Genomic DNA, 15,010 nt, shown 5'->3' on the forward strand with positions numbered 1-15,010 from the left:
TATTGCACACATTTAGCATGGATCGACCCAATTTGATTACATATAGCACACTGTGGCAATCTCTTTGCATGCTTCAGTCTAGCCCATATCTTATCAAGCTCAAAATGGCAGAGATTACCGTTATTATTTCATACGTTTGATGGGTCTACTCCGCGAACAGCGACATGTTCTCAATCTCCCTATCATAAGGGCTATCGTCCTAATTTACCTTATCCGTTGGTGTGCATAAATGCCTTGCTACTTTTTCCTGACATTTATGTAGAAGCTCATACTTCTCGCGTTTCCTCGGAAAGTCCATATTGCAGCAATAAGAAGGTCGGTTGTTTGTATATATTCTATCCGTGTACCTAGCTAATGTGTCTGCTAATGTGTTGATCAGATTCACGCTCGTGGCATACTGGGCAGACATTGTCGAAAAGTTGTGGCATCCACTGGTTTAAAGGCTCATGGCTACGAAGTTTTTTGTGCCCGAGGATATGGAGAAGGAAGGGCGGTGGGTAACGCTCGATTATGTTCGTGAACGGTTTTGGTAGCGATTTTGGCGAGAGCGAGCCCATCGCTAAGAGTCGGTAATAAAAGTTGATGGGCGCCATGGAAGGATAAAGAAAAACGAGTTGGTGGATTTGTGGTTAAGCTGTCAGCTGGTCGAAAAAAAAAGCTCGAAGTGTGGATCGATATACCTTGAACCTCGGTCAATGTAATCAAAGCAAGCCCCAGGCGCAGTGTTGGTGTTAGGCGCCGAAAGCGAGCTAAGGTACGATTGAAATAAAAGAGGTCCTTGACATATATGATCTGCCACTTGTATGGTTGGCTGATAGGCGACTGAGACGGGAGGCCGGGACACATGACCAAAATAGGCAGCTCAAGAACAACTCCCAACGGTGGTTTCAAAAAGGTTGGGCTGTAGCCCTAACTTATTCGCCGTTTGTAAACGAACACGCAGTGAGGGAATAGCCTTGAGCTCCGTCGACCGCCCATCAGAGAAGGCCGGTGGAATTAGGGCATCGATCGAACGAGAGAGAGTGCACAAGCAATAGCGGACAATGGGCAAGACAAAGGACTCTGCTGGTGCAGTGCTTACATTGATGTGAGACACAGGCAGCATCCACCAGTGAGCTGTAGTGCTGCATGTTGGACATGCGGATCTAGAACACCAAGACCACCTTCACGTCGTTGTTATCGGGCACAGGTGTAATAGCACATTACTGGAAAGTGTTTATAGACCAAAAGGCCTCAACTGATATGTGTGAATTCAACGGCAAGGCGAAATCGATTCGGTTGGGAAATCGGCTGCTGACCTGTAGGTACAGACCGGGGTTTCGCCAGAAAAGCTTAATGATCATCAGGCAACCAAGCAAACAGGTATCACCTTGAGAAGGGGCACACCTTCTAAGTGTACATTGCGAATAAACGGGACCACCAGCTCGTAATCTGACCTATTTCTTCAACAACAATCGTGTCCCTTGACGCCGTTTGCTCTTTTATGTTTCTATCAACACCAACGGCAGAGCATTTTAATAGAGCACTCCCAGCAGTATCGCAAAAACGATCGCTACTTTTCGGTCTCGAAATCTTGCTATAGCAATAAATACCCAGCGGACTCGCGAAAGATTCTCTTCCTCAAACAAGTAGTTTAGCGGGTCGACAAACTTCGCGACTTTGGGGTGCTCTTAGGAACAGCCCAGTTGAAACCAAATAATTTTGTGTGAGAAAGTTTTGGTTGTACGATCTTATTGATTGTCCCTCTTCGTTGATACCACACAGTTTTTTTTTGCTATATCCATGCTGGAAAATTAAACTGAGTCATATAAATCAAGGACGCAATACGTACATATTACTTAAAGTATACAGCATGCATACTCAACAAGCAGATGTAATGATTTTTTGGTAAAAGTATATAGATTAAAACAACAACAAGGAGGGTAGTAAAAAAGAAGACTATGACATAATATATAACATTAATAGATAAATAAATGGAGAAAAGGACTTGAACAACAACCTTTCTACTTGCAATGTCTCAACGTAAGGATGCACTGAGCCAGTGGTAGCTTTTAAGTTCGTTCATCATCATCATCGTCCTCCTTTTGCTTGTCCCCATGTTTTTTACTACCACTAGGTTTGCATTCGGGTGAATCAAGGAAGCACCAAATGATATCAATGACACCTTCAACAAGCGCACCAAGCTCCTCGAATATGGCTGGTGTTAAATCGAGAGAGCCTAAATGATAACATAGGTAAAGTTGTTGTTAGAAAAAATTCGATGGTATTTCATTTCATTCCAAAGAGCTATGCCGTTACCATCACCACACATAGGACATTTATCAGTGATGGTAGCAATGGTTTCTTTGTCTCCGTGCTTGATCAAAACCTCTTTGCCACAATATTTGCTGATACTATTTGAGCCATACATCTTGCTGTTCTATTATGTGAAGGTGCCATGGTAAGCCTTCTTCTCATTCAAAGTATTACACATGTAAAAAAGGATCAAGCTTAAAATTTACCAAAGCAACGATTCTGCTTTTGTCATTCTCTTTAGGACCACAAGATCCTACAAATTATGATTATTATAGGGCAATAATCCAGTTAGACACTATGTATATTTTTAACAACGAAGCGTAGCGGAAAGATTTGATGTATATACCTATTTCACCGCCTTCTTCCTTTGGATGGAAAAAGGTTGCCTCTCCAACAAGCATAATACTGCTCACAGTATCTGTTACTAAGTCGCCACGTTTCTTTATACTGCTAGTAGCAGTGATCGGCGAGCCCCATACTTGAGCTGGTGCCATAGATAATGAAAGCGTCATCATAGTAGTAACAAAAACGGCGGTAAGGCTTAGGGACGATAACATGCTTTGTTTTTGTTCGAGTCGAAATGAAAATAGGGAGAGAAAAATAACGCGAGAGGGCAAAATAGGAAGAACGAGATTCGAGCTTTGTGTTTTAAAAAGAAAATGAAAAAGAGGATTGTCACCCCTTCCTTTATTTTTATAACATGGTAAAAACGGCGTGTTAATAGCAACGATAGTAGTAGTGGTGCTATGCAGTGTACGTATACTAGATGGAAGGATATCTATCTTATTTGAACTAGTAGCAGTATCCTGGACACACTCTTGTTTTTTTAAGGGGTGATTATGTACGTGTATAAAGAAAGAAGAAACAGGTAGCATAACTTTCCTGTATCGATGCTTGTCAATTCGCTGTCGTCGGCTGAAGGGATGCTTTTCAGGGGAGCCTTTACCATATCCCCAAAATACGGGCTATGTAAGAGTAATACGCAGCCTAGTGAACCTAAACCTGCCATCAGTGGATGCCATTTGTTGAATGCTTGTTCAGTCTTCCCCTATTTCTCCGGCGATCTGGCTTTCGAAAGGATAAAAAAGGAGTTTTTGTTACATAGCATGCTGTTTGCACTTACTGCTACATAGAAAAAGTATATAAACCACTTTACTTGAAATCGGGAGTTTTCCGCCCAAGTATCGTGTCAAGAAGAGTATTATTTGACTGATAGTGTGCGAAAAGTTTAAAAGCGAAAACATTATAACTGCTGCTTATATGGCTTCTACAGATAAACATTACTCCAAGTATGCTTTACAGTATACTAGAAATAAATATGCACCAGCGCTCGTCCAATTCAAGTGCTAATCTGCAAGTCTTGCTACTCGTTTGTTGCACTCACCGATGGCCGAGGAAGGGATAGACAATTATGTACATGATAGCTATTCGGCGGAGTTTTTCTGCATAGCGATCTTAGTTTAGTATTCGACACTACCAACGACAGAGAAATAAAGTATTCGATAATAAGCCTCCTACCTTGTAAGAAGCCGAGGTTTTTGTTTGTTTGAACTTCTATTTCTGTATGTGCGTCATGCAGCTGCCGGTGTGGAACATCAATTATAACAAGGATGTTGCGTAGTAGGTTACTTTGTCTTTGCATGCATCTTCCTGCTTGTAAGAATATGATCGTCGTATCCCTTCTTTCTTGACGCATCAAATTGTTGCATTTTTTTTGTAGTATGTAGAATAAAACAAGGATACTCATCATTTAGCCTTTTGCCGGACTACATCTCCGAATGTTGTTAAAAATAATGGCGACACGTACCTTACTACCTCTCAGTTGTTGCGTATTGCGAAAGGACAAGGGCATATGCTTCTTAGCTGTCTCAAGATACATACTACTATGCTTCCTTTTTTCCTTCTTTGCTTGCATTAAATGAGCTCTGACATCCTTCTTATATAAATATGAATTAGTTGTGTACTTATGCTATGCTATATTACGCTTTTGTTATTAAATACAAAGATGCGAAAATATTTTAATAGACTGCTTTCTACTTTTACTCAACTCATGCAGTAGGGCGTGGATGCGTTGAGGAAAATTTTCGTCCAGGAGGTTGGTCATGCAACATACTGAAAATTGTGAATACCTTTGATGACCGAGAGGAAGAGAAGACAACGTATTGTTTGACACATACAGTATTCTGACTGTTGTGCCTCGCTTATGCACCCATCCTGACATCCTGCGATTATGTGAAGGAAAACATACAAGCATACAGCAGACGACATGGATAGAACAAAATCGTGAAATATATGACAAAGCAGTTTTTTACGCCTAGTAATGCAACAGAGACTGTTTTATTATAAAGAAAGGTCACGGCCATCTACACCAAGCGATGAATGAACCAGTATTAATGCATTTACTGTTGCAATGATCATACATTTATCATTACAGCATACAAAGAATTGAGTCATGTCATCTGTACGATGGCTTGGTGATACATCACGAGTAAAGTCATTAACTCTCTAGCACGAGTAACGAATTGATTTTGCAGAACATACTGACGCTCCCGAGACGCATCATCAGCCTATTTGAAGCAACACGGCTTCCTTTCTCGGAGTGGAGGAAGTGATCAAGTTCATGCCCCCGTCCCCCTTTTTTATATTCTGGATTACTCTCTTCCAAACGCGTCCTCTGCAAGAATGGCTAACGACAGGACTACAATAATGCATACCAGCAAAACTGGCGACAGCCAACAGAAGTATCAAAATCTTAATATTTAAGCCAAGGCCACATTTAATCGATCTAAATACAATGGCACCATCGTCTCATGAGCGCTCGCCATTGATGGTATTTTGGCAGACGAGAGATCGTCGCTGTTTACCGAGCTTTTTGATCTGCGATCGACTGCCTATGCAGAATCTGAATAGACTGCTCTAGCGCTTCAAGACGAATGCAGCACCCAAATTGAGCATGGGCTGTATCCGAGCGAGTAAATCTAATCTGGAGCAAGGAGGCTTAAATCGAGCGTTGGACGTGTTTAACTGAGGCCTGACTACTATGAGCGCTGATGATGATGATGATGAAAGTAGTTACCATGAGCAAGATGGAAGTACTCAAATAAGCTTGAGTTAGTTTGACCAGCAACTTGCCGACAGAAATTTTTTGAAAGCATCACGATATTCTTGTCTAAAGAAGCGCGCATCATATGCATTAATGTCTGCAAAAATTGGTACGAATAAGCCGATACCTGGATGAACGTTTGTATTGGCAGGTCCAGCGTGCTGACTCCCGAAATGGTTATCAGCACTCTATCATTTGTCGGACACCACATCCGTAACCGGGTGTTTCAGAAAAGTGCATCTGACGCAATCCTAACTGTTATGTTTAAGGATCCCCACGGGTTAAGTTGGGTCGGTTTTCTGCCAAAACCGAACCGAGTAGAATGAACGTAAGAACCGTCCCGAAAGCCGAGTTTATAGTTCGCGGACTTAAATAGGACGGGATCATTCATGGTTGTAGTACAATGACTGCGCAAAATCGAAGGGAAGACATAGCTATCGTAGTGTATACATAGCAACGATTGTGAATAAGAGACGGGCATTATCTCATTGTAGATAAACAGTATGATTGTGTGTAGTTGAATGTGAAGTATGAATCGTGTTCTAACTGCTGGTCTGGTAAGGGGACTTGAGCTTGGCGAACCATACGTGATGTAATGTGCATGAATTGGCGTTGCAGTACTAAAAGTTTCATGCTCAGCAACAATCGTCCTTTGTTCTTCCCGACTCGTTAATATGTTTTCGGTTCTCGGTTTCTCGGATCCTTACTTATGTCAAACGAAAGAGTCAAGAATGTAAACTCTTTGAAACTAGCAGGTCAGTAGTGACACGAATACTATGGCTGATTGGAAGATTTTCTTGTGAATCAAAGATCAATGCAATGCCACATAATACAAAAACTCTGTTATTTTTTATAGGCTACAACGCTGACTCGATGCCTAGTTTACCTAAAAGCTTCTTGGGGCACGTTGCAACAATCCTCACAGCTTCTGATGTTCACTTAACAGTTTCTACCAAAAGCTTTCCCGCTTATCGCAGTTATATCTACTTGTCTTCAGCTTATACACGTTAATTGCAAGTCATTTTTCTGGCAAGAACTGCTGATGCTGCACTCAAGCTCGAATCATTGACTCTCTTGGATGGCTTTTGCTGCGCAATAAATATCTCGGCAACCCTGAGTAAAGCTCTTTATCTACAGACACTGTGGTTGCTTACTGTGAAAGCAGAATCTGTTGTGGACATGATCAACCCAAGAGCTCACCCAACACAAGAACCTGTCTATTGCTAAATGGAACTGACGGTAAAGATGAAAGCTTGGGAGACATTACATTACCCCAACGACTAGAGAATGCAAGCACCGTCGCGGATAATGACAGTGAAATGGCAGAACAACAAGAGCAGCGACAACAGGAGCAATAATTACAACAATAGGATTACCACATCTTCACTTAACCTTGAGTGGAAGCTTATCGGAGAATAGCTGCGTTGCAAACGAATTTGGAAGCTTTTCGGATGATGACTTTGTAGGCGGCCTTAGATATGAAGGCTACCTGGTAGACTATATCTCTCAAATTGCAAATGTTGTTGGTCCGCAAAGAGCGTCGCTTCAAGAGCTGCACTTGTTGGTCGAATACGATGCGGGCAGACATTCTGTCTTTACTATAAAACGGGCCACCTCACTTTTGGAGGTTAAAATCGAGATCTTTCAACTGCAGAACTTCCAATAAATTCATACAATCGTTATCCACAGTCCTCAGCTGGACACTTGCCCAATTGTCTCTAGCATCGAGTTCCCAGAACAATGGAATGTGCAGGAATACAAGCATGAATTCGGATTGCTCTGTGCTGCTTTGGTTGAATTGAAATCGCTACGACATCTCGAGATTGATATGAAACGAGCAGACAACCCGTCTCCTCTTGTGGAATTTAGCTGCTCATGTTGTCTCAACACTCGGCGGCCATGAAATTTACTGGTTTTGCAGAAGTTGCAACATTACGAGAGGTCGCTGTCACATGCGGTGAACGTCGGAAATTTGGGATTTCAATTAGATGCTTTTTGAAGCTTTTAAAAGCCCTTGAAAGCTTCCCAGAGCATTTTAGCATAAGATTACAAAGCATGAATTTCCGACGGATATTTATGTCTCAAGAGGAGCATTGGACTAATTTACTCTGGAAATTAGCTCATACAATATGCTTGAAACTCTGTGCTTGGATGAGCAAGGAAGAGGAACTGAAGATACCACTAGCTTGAAGACGAATGAATTTGTCCAACATGACATTAACCCATAGCAGCTTTACCATATTTGTTCCATTATACATATCCAAATAAACGACCATGGATTTCCTTCTTCCCGGTTACCATATTATCAATTGAAATCATAGCAAACAGTAGTAATTTTGTTCCAGACAATATAGATATTTATTAACAAGTAAAATAAAGCTTTTAAGTGGCCTGCACCATAGATTGCTTTATTTAGATTTCATGCCAGGTAATATCGAGGATACCGGTATCCAAATCACCAAGGGCCTTGAATACGGGAGGGGTCAAGTCCAAATCGCCATACTTGCACTCGGGGCAAGCGTCCTTGACAACAGCATCAACGTGTTTGCCTTGGTGGTAGACTCGAACCTTCTTGAAGCACCAGCCGCTCTGCTTTGTCATATCGCCATATTGCACTGAGTTCTATAGAGACAGATAAAGAGGAACTGCATTAGGAGACTGGTTGTCAAGGCAATCAAATGATTCAAGTCAAGGAGGTAGAAATCTTACCATAGCAACAACATATTCATCATCAGCTTCATATTCCCAGCAGGCACCCATGGAGCCACCGTGGATCGATGGAATGAACCATGTAGCTTGGCCTGAGTAAGAGTTGCGTTTGTCGACACGGTTGGCTTGACGGCGCACAGCGGCATCAGATTCTGTTTTACGGGCATCGATCAAGAAGGCACCGAAGGCGACGAGCAAAGTGAAAAGGACAGTGAAGGTGTTTGAGCGCATTGTGTTGTATGACTTGATGTATGATATGTACAGATGAGGGAAATGTGGACCAGCACAAAGAAAGAGAGAGTGCGCGAGTTTGATGAGAGAAGATGTAGAAAAAATTCTGCAAGGCCTTGTTCCTGTCGCTTTATATAAGGATTTGCTGACGATGCTGTGATTAAAAAAAGCACAAGTGAATATGAAACATGGCTACACGAGATCGACGAGCAGTGGGGGGCCACGAAGGAGACGAAGAGTCGGGTCTCTTGTGTTGAGACAATTGACGAGGAAAGAGCGCGCCCTTGCGAATCCAGTAACTAGCGAGCCTTTTGACGTTGCTGCTGATAGCATTGACTGATCGAATTTTCTATTGCTTCTAAAGCACTCCAGATTTACCGGATTATTTGGACGCATCGTTCAACAATAGTGCGTCTTAACTCCAATGGGTCTAGACTGGTGAGAGTTAGACTACTGGATGAGGTCTGATCCCTCTCTCTCTCTCTCTTGAAGCCCGCTCACAAAAAGATGGGATCAATTCATCGGCGTTAGGTTTCACATTCAAAAAAAAAAAACAGCAACTCATTTCCCCGACTGTATCCCATCGCCGCTTCATTGTTCTTTTTCTTGTACGCCCACCTTAGCAATGGTGAGCGGTCTCGAACATAAACAAAAGGACGGAATAGTCCCGACCCGAGTAGTACAAAGCTTCCGTCCATTTTTACACAGCCATGTTTCGACAAGGGCTTTTGCTTTTGCTTCCTGCTTCACTGACAAGAACACCCTTCCAAGCGACGATGGCGTGCCCTGAGGCTGTGCACGTAAAGAGAAACAAATTGGTTTTGGCCTCTGGTTTCTCTTTTTCGGATCAGAACCGGAAGAGTTCCTCAATCGGTCTTTCCACATGGGCCCGTCATAGGCGCTCGCTTACCAAAGGAGTCGGGTACACCGTGTTTCGTGAAACAAAACAACAATGGGGGAACGAAACTGATTTTTTTCAAATTTCAAAAAGAATGCGAACATTCCCTCCATTCTGGCTTAACCAACCAGCCAAAAACTCTGCCAATCTACGCGTCTTGATACCCTGAGAGGGTGAAGTAATAGGAGAAATCCAATAGCATTGTACCTTTCATGACTTGAAGTGAGCCTGTGAGAGCTTTTGATTTCTCTGCAAAAGTTCTGGGGCTTGGTAGCAGCAAATGTCAATAACACCAGGTAGCATAAAGCTGCTGACTTGCAGGTTACATTATTATCTGCAAGGTAGATCCTCGTCTGTGCATCTTTTCATGTTGGTCGTTTATTTGTCTGACTTTTCCTTTTTTGTGTGATTACGTACCGACCGCGAACTGTCAAAGCTTCCCTTCTCTTTTGTTGCTAACCATCTTTAGTTTGGATTAGATTGAGTCGGCCTTTTCTCGTTTTTCTTCTTTCACGTCGACAGCGTTCAGCTACGGTCTCGCCATTGTCAAGTCTTCTTTGGGAAGTGTTCCTATCCTTCTTTTCTTTTCATGGCAAATCTACGATCTTGTAGAAGCTTCAATGAGGTCGAGTATCTTGCCCAGACCTGTTTCGAATGGGGTACCAATCATGAGAACAAGCGTCAGTAGTAGCTCCATACTACCGTCATCATTGATAAGCTACTTTTCACTGAAGGCCTTTATGGTAGCCGTGGTGATGCAGTGACAGATGACCTATCAATATTAGCCTATTCAATTTTGCATATGGCATCACCGTTAGGTGGATGCTGTTGTACGCATGCACAGAGAAAGCCATTGCTACCTATAACCACGTCTGAAAGGTCTTTGTTTCAAGCAGCTGAAACAGACGGCAGCATGTTTATCCACACTGGTTCTTTATACAGTGTGTGACTAATCTATGGCTTGTACCTGCTGTGTTCAATGCCGACCTTTCCGATATACGCTCACAGGTGGCTTTTTGATGCCAGCTTCTTTTAAAGTTCTGTACTGCATTACTTGAAAGTAGGAACGTGCACAGTTTTTGGCAACGGTGACCGTACTAGTGCAATAGTGACTACTAGAAGTACCTGTCCGGCCCAATCACCAATAATATATGCTGTGACGAAAATGGACTAAATTAATATTGCAGCATGCTACATATCCTAGAAGGACTCGATCAAGCCACGCGAGTAGAGTGATCGCCCCACATAATTTAGCATTTCTAGCCGGTGCATACTTTATTATCTGCATACATTCATCCGTTGGAGCAATTCGATCCGCTGTTGCAAATAAAAAACACGCCATGTCGGACTTTTTTTTTTAATCAAGCAGCAGCAGTTGGTGTGTGTTACAAGCTTTTAATCGAAAAAACGAACAGAACGAAACCCCTCGGTATCTTGAATCCGTGGTTTGTCGTCCTCAGTGTATGTTGCGGTGTGCTGATGGGTACATTTTCACAAAACCTTAACAATAAGTCGCATCGTTCTTTTCGATTCCCCGGCTGCTATGTTGAGGATCTGGGTTATGGTGTGTTTGTCAGCGGTGGGTAAGATGTGCACACATGTAGTAGCTCTGTCATTGCTTGTACAGTAGTAGGGTGATTTTTTAAATTTTATATATAAACAGCTCTGTGTAATTACGGAAAGACCGTGAAATCTTTGATATATTGACCCAGTAAATGTTGAATTTTTTGGAATACATTTGAATTTTTGAAATATATCAAAGCAATCCAACGCATATTCATGACAAAGCATGATGATTGATCGCATCAACGGTACCATCGGTCCACTGTGAATGGATCTCCGGCTTACTGCTGCACAGTGCAAGCGCATTTAAGGTTCAGATAGCACGCACACAAAAGATAATATGGGGTGATGTTCATGATCGTGGCGTGAGGTGCCCGGAAAATGTAGCGCCATGTTTTTCTCCTCTTTGCTGATTTTAATATAAGAACTATCCTGTGCAGACACACACGCACGAAACCACTCTCTTTTTCACCTATCCACATCTTTCATCGCCTTCTTCTTCCTTTCATATCCAAATTTTTCCCAGTCAGACAAATCACATCATTACAGACATGATGGATTCAACATTTTCTTCTACTTCCTGGTCTTCCAGCGATGATCACTTGTCAGATCACCAGCTCCCGTCCGATGATGAACTCGACGAAGTCGCTATCCTGCTGCCTTCTCAGCTAACGCCAACTTACATCGATCACTGCTTAAGGACAAACCCATCGCGTGCTATAAAAGTGGATATACTTGGTGACACTGTCGAGCTGCCCATCTACGCAATGCGTCGAAGAAATGCACTGGCCCATCTCTGAAAGAAGGATCAAAACAAAAACCACGACTCTCCCAGAAGCAGGCATACGCACATCCACATATATACAGCTATCTTTTTCTTATTTTAGCCTTACACTGCTATATCTATTTTTCTATCTCATACTTGTAATTGTACATAGCCCGTATTGTTATTGTCTTTTTTATTCTTCTTTTACTTCGTCCTATGTATATAAAAGCATTACATTTTTTATCTTAAACCAACCTTAAAAATTTAGTTCTCCGCTATTTGAAATTCCTGTAATCTGTTGCATTGGAGACACGAACAGCTTCGCTTTCTTTTAAACTTTTCTTCTTTTACTTTCTGAATGTCTAATCCTACTGGATTCGATGTAAAGTGGAATTCAGCTTTCCCACTACTGCAAACGTAAGTTGTTGACAATTCTATTGTAATTCAGTGCTCTGCTTGAGTTTCTTATTTCGTGTCGTTATCAATGCTCCTCTCTTGTTTTTCTTTTCTTTTTTAAACCAGGCCACCGTCCGATTCCAAAGCTGATGATCCCACTCAAACAGACTATCCTCGCACGTTCCAGGTAAGATTCTTTAAAAACAAAGAGTGCAAAAACTAATTTTTTGAATTCATTGATTTCTCATTGTATATGAAAAAATACACTTGCTCCAAACGTCTCGCTCTGGAACAAACAGTTATTTGGGAACGCACCTTTAATGGCGTCGTCTCCTAATCCATCCTTGGAGATAAAAGCCCCTGCATCGCCACTACCGGAGCGGCATCCTCTTCATCTGGATGCTAGTGCCCCATCGTTTATTCCACAGCGAACAATAGCCCGATTTGATCCATTCAACACGAGAGAAAATCTTGACGACGACCAACGAGGGAATTGTCACCAAGACAGCAGCAGCAGCTGTATCAATGATGCTGTTGTTGCTGACAACGACGAAAATGTCGACGACGATGATGCTGTACTTAGCACCCATCTCCTTAATGCCCAGTTATTAAATGATTTTGATATCGATGACATGACTACCCCTTCCTCCACTACTCACGCCCCCATCACCACTCCTACTCGTCCGCCCACCTCTAGCATCATGTCTACGGCAACCCTGAGTCCGTGGAACGGCAGTAGCTCTTCTTGGATTCCCGCACCGCCTGAGTCAACCATGAAGAGTATCTGGGGGAACGACAGTAACAACAATAACAATAGCAATGATGTCGCTAATGGTGAAGAATGGTGGGATCGGTTCGAACCCTACTCCCGCGAGGATGAAAAAGAATTTGATCCGACTCTGCAGTATTACCATGGGGCATTGCTCGACACGGATACCATCCATGATATTAACAAGCTATCGTTGACGGATCCATCTTTTGAAGAGTCGCAGGTGGATAATGTGGGTGAGGACATGTCTGCTTTGCAGATGCTCGAGTCGATTTTCACGGATTTGAGCGAAGCAGAATTGACAGCAACACTTGAGGAGCATGGCTATGATCTGGACAGGGCCACCGAATCATTATTTGATCGCAAACAGCAGGTGGCGCAAGCACAGAACCAACAACAACAACAGCACGTGTCACCACCACCAAATCTATCGAGAAAGAGACAGGTGTGTCGACATTTTCTTGCAGGTGAATGTTATCGGAAAGACTGTTGGTTTGCGCATGATCTTCAAGTCAAAGTGTGTAAATTCTGGTAAGTTGATGAAAAGATCAGTCCCTCATCCCTCTTTTTTTTTCTTGTTTATAAATTGGCGAGTCTCTATACTGTGTGCACGCACAAGCAACTCTTGCTGACTCACTATGTTAGGTTACAAGGCTCATGTTTGAAAGGTGATTATTGCGAGTTCTCCCATCATATCGATGTCATTGAAGTAGCCAACAAGATCAACAGCCAAAAGAATCACCAGTCGACTGCTGCCAAACCTATTCGCTTTGACGAATCCGAATACCCGGGACTACAGAGCCAAAAACCTAAGAAGTCCATTTCACCCACGACGCCAAGCAAAAATAACATGACTAACAAACCCGTTATCGAGAAGAAGCTTGAGCAGGAGGATTTCCCATCTCTCTCTGCATCTGCCAAAGTCCGTACTCCGACATCTTCATCCACTACTGCTGCTCCTGCAACTACAACAAAGCCTGCCAACTTTGCTGAGATCGCCAAACGAAAGGCCACTGGAAGCAATAAGTCGAAACCTGTGAATGCCAAAAAGATGGGCTTGTCAATGTCCGAAAGCCGTCTGACGCAACAGTTGAAGAAGCCTGTCAGTATTCCGTGGCTGATTACAGGTAGCGCGCTGAATAAGGAGTATCTCAAACAGGTACGTGTTTTTTTTACTTTGAAAGCCTATGTATTCATAAAGGGGTAAACAGTGCATAGTTAGTCAAGTGAGGGGAAGAAGCGGAGGAACTATCCAGGGCTGAAAAGGATAGGCTGAAATAACTGTTGAAACAAATGACACATACACAAACAATTAGAGAGAACAAGCGATCAACTACGGCATGCTGCGGAACCGGTTCTTTAGTCGAGCCACTGCATTTTATTTACAAGGCGATGGTGCAAAAGCTAAAGCGTATTCAAATGAAGCCAAGTATTACAACAGGCTCATGCAGGAAATGCATACAGAAGCCAGTCAACGCATCTTTGAGCAACGAAATCAACATGAGGCCTTTATTGACTTGCATGGACTCCACACCGACGAGGCTCTGGATATGATTGAAGAACGTCTGTACAAACTCAAAAACTATCAAGGCATTGTTTACATCATCACGGGAACAGGGCATCATTCAGGTGCACACAGTAGTAAACAAAGCAAACTCAAGCCTAGCGTAGACGAGTTTTTGCAGCAACAAAACTATCGCTTTGCAGAAACAAGTATAGTTGGGGATAACAAGGGAGGCATCTTTGCAGTGGACCTCGCTTCATGTCATCTTCAGCGATCATGATATTCAATAAAAAATGCTTATTGGCAAAAAGGAAACAAATCAAGAAAACACTGGGGATGGATTGAAAGCTGGTGGAGAGGTGCCGTGGTATGTGCACGCAGTGATCTACCAATACAGCATTCTCTTGTCATTCGTCGACCATGAACAGTGCTTCGTCTACAAGGCAACATCGGCAAATATACCTGGTATGTAATCAAGAACTCCTGTTTTTCTGGACAGATATAATTGGTAAAGCAATTAACTGGTCATTGTGTTGTTTTCCTTTGTATTGATTCCCTTTCTCAAACGAGAGGATAAGTATATATTTCCCACTTATCTCCGAGCCATATTGCAGGAACAATAGTAAGACAAGTGATGACCTAACCCGGGGGATAACTCCGGAATGTAACCTTCTTTTTCCTGCAGCTTACATAAAGTCCTCTAAAAGTACGGTTATTTTTTCCGCTAAAAGGCGGGGTCTCGTGCTGCTAAGTCTTTTGCGAGTTTGACTGATGTT

At 42.6% G+C, this 15,010-nt stretch overlaps 4 protein-coding genes across 4 annotated transcripts; 2 read left to right on the forward strand and 2 right to left on the reverse strand.

Moving 5' to 3' along the window:
- Positions 1–2,040: 2,040 nt before the first annotated feature.
- On the reverse strand, positions 2,041–2,927 carry BDB00DRAFT_929226 (uncharacterized protein). The gene is made up of 4 exons (XM_053128958.1): positions 2,642–2,927; positions 2,502–2,548; positions 2,299–2,419; positions 2,041–2,218 (listed from the first exon to the last, which is right to left on the reverse strand). The coding sequence occupies exons 1-4, from the start codon at positions 2,850–2,852 to the stop codon at positions 2,052–2,054; spliced, it is 546 nt and encodes a 181-aa protein (XP_052979431.1). The 5' UTR covers positions 2,853–2,927; the 3' UTR covers positions 2,041–2,051.
- Positions 2,928–6,107: 3,180 nt separating this feature from the next.
- On the forward strand, positions 6,108–7,064 carry BDB00DRAFT_788214 (uncharacterized protein; the record flags this gene model as incomplete). Its single annotated transcript, XM_053120772.1, has 3 exons — positions 6,108–6,153; positions 6,255–6,404; positions 6,769–7,064. The coding sequence occupies 3 exons, from the start codon at positions 6,108–6,110 to the stop codon at positions 7,062–7,064; spliced, it is 492 nt and encodes a 163-aa protein (XP_052979432.1).
- Positions 7,065–7,789: 725 nt separating this feature from the next.
- Positions 7,790–8,416, reverse strand: BDB00DRAFT_824643 (RlpA-like double-psi beta-barrel-protein domain-containing protein-containing protein). The gene is made up of 2 exons (XM_053123627.1): positions 8,108–8,416; positions 7,790–8,020 (listed from the first exon to the last, which is right to left on the reverse strand). The coding sequence occupies exons 1-2, from the start codon at positions 8,336–8,338 to the stop codon at positions 7,811–7,813; spliced, it is 441 nt and encodes a 146-aa protein (XP_052979433.1). The 5' UTR covers positions 8,339–8,416; the 3' UTR covers positions 7,790–7,810.
- A 3,581-nt stretch (positions 8,417–11,997) lies between these two features.
- BDB00DRAFT_387692 (uncharacterized protein) lies at positions 11,998–14,523 on the forward strand. Its single transcript, XM_053117187.1, has 4 exons — positions 11,998–12,148; positions 12,261–13,261; positions 13,376–13,889; positions 14,047–14,523. The coding sequence occupies exons 2-4, from the start codon at positions 12,282–12,284 to the stop codon at positions 14,512–14,514; spliced, it is 1,962 nt and encodes a 653-aa protein (XP_052979434.1). The 5' UTR covers positions 11,998–12,148; positions 12,261–12,281; the 3' UTR covers positions 14,515–14,523.
- Positions 14,524–15,010: the final 487 nt, after the last annotated feature.

The sequence above is a fragment of the Zychaea mexicana genome (assembly GCF_025766255.1).
Source record: "Zychaea mexicana strain RSA 1403 chromosome Unknown BDB00scaffold_39, whole genome shotgun sequence".
NCBI classification, from domain to species: domain Eukaryota; kingdom Fungi; phylum Mucoromycota; class Mucoromycetes; order Mucorales; family Lichtheimiaceae; genus Zychaea; species Zychaea mexicana.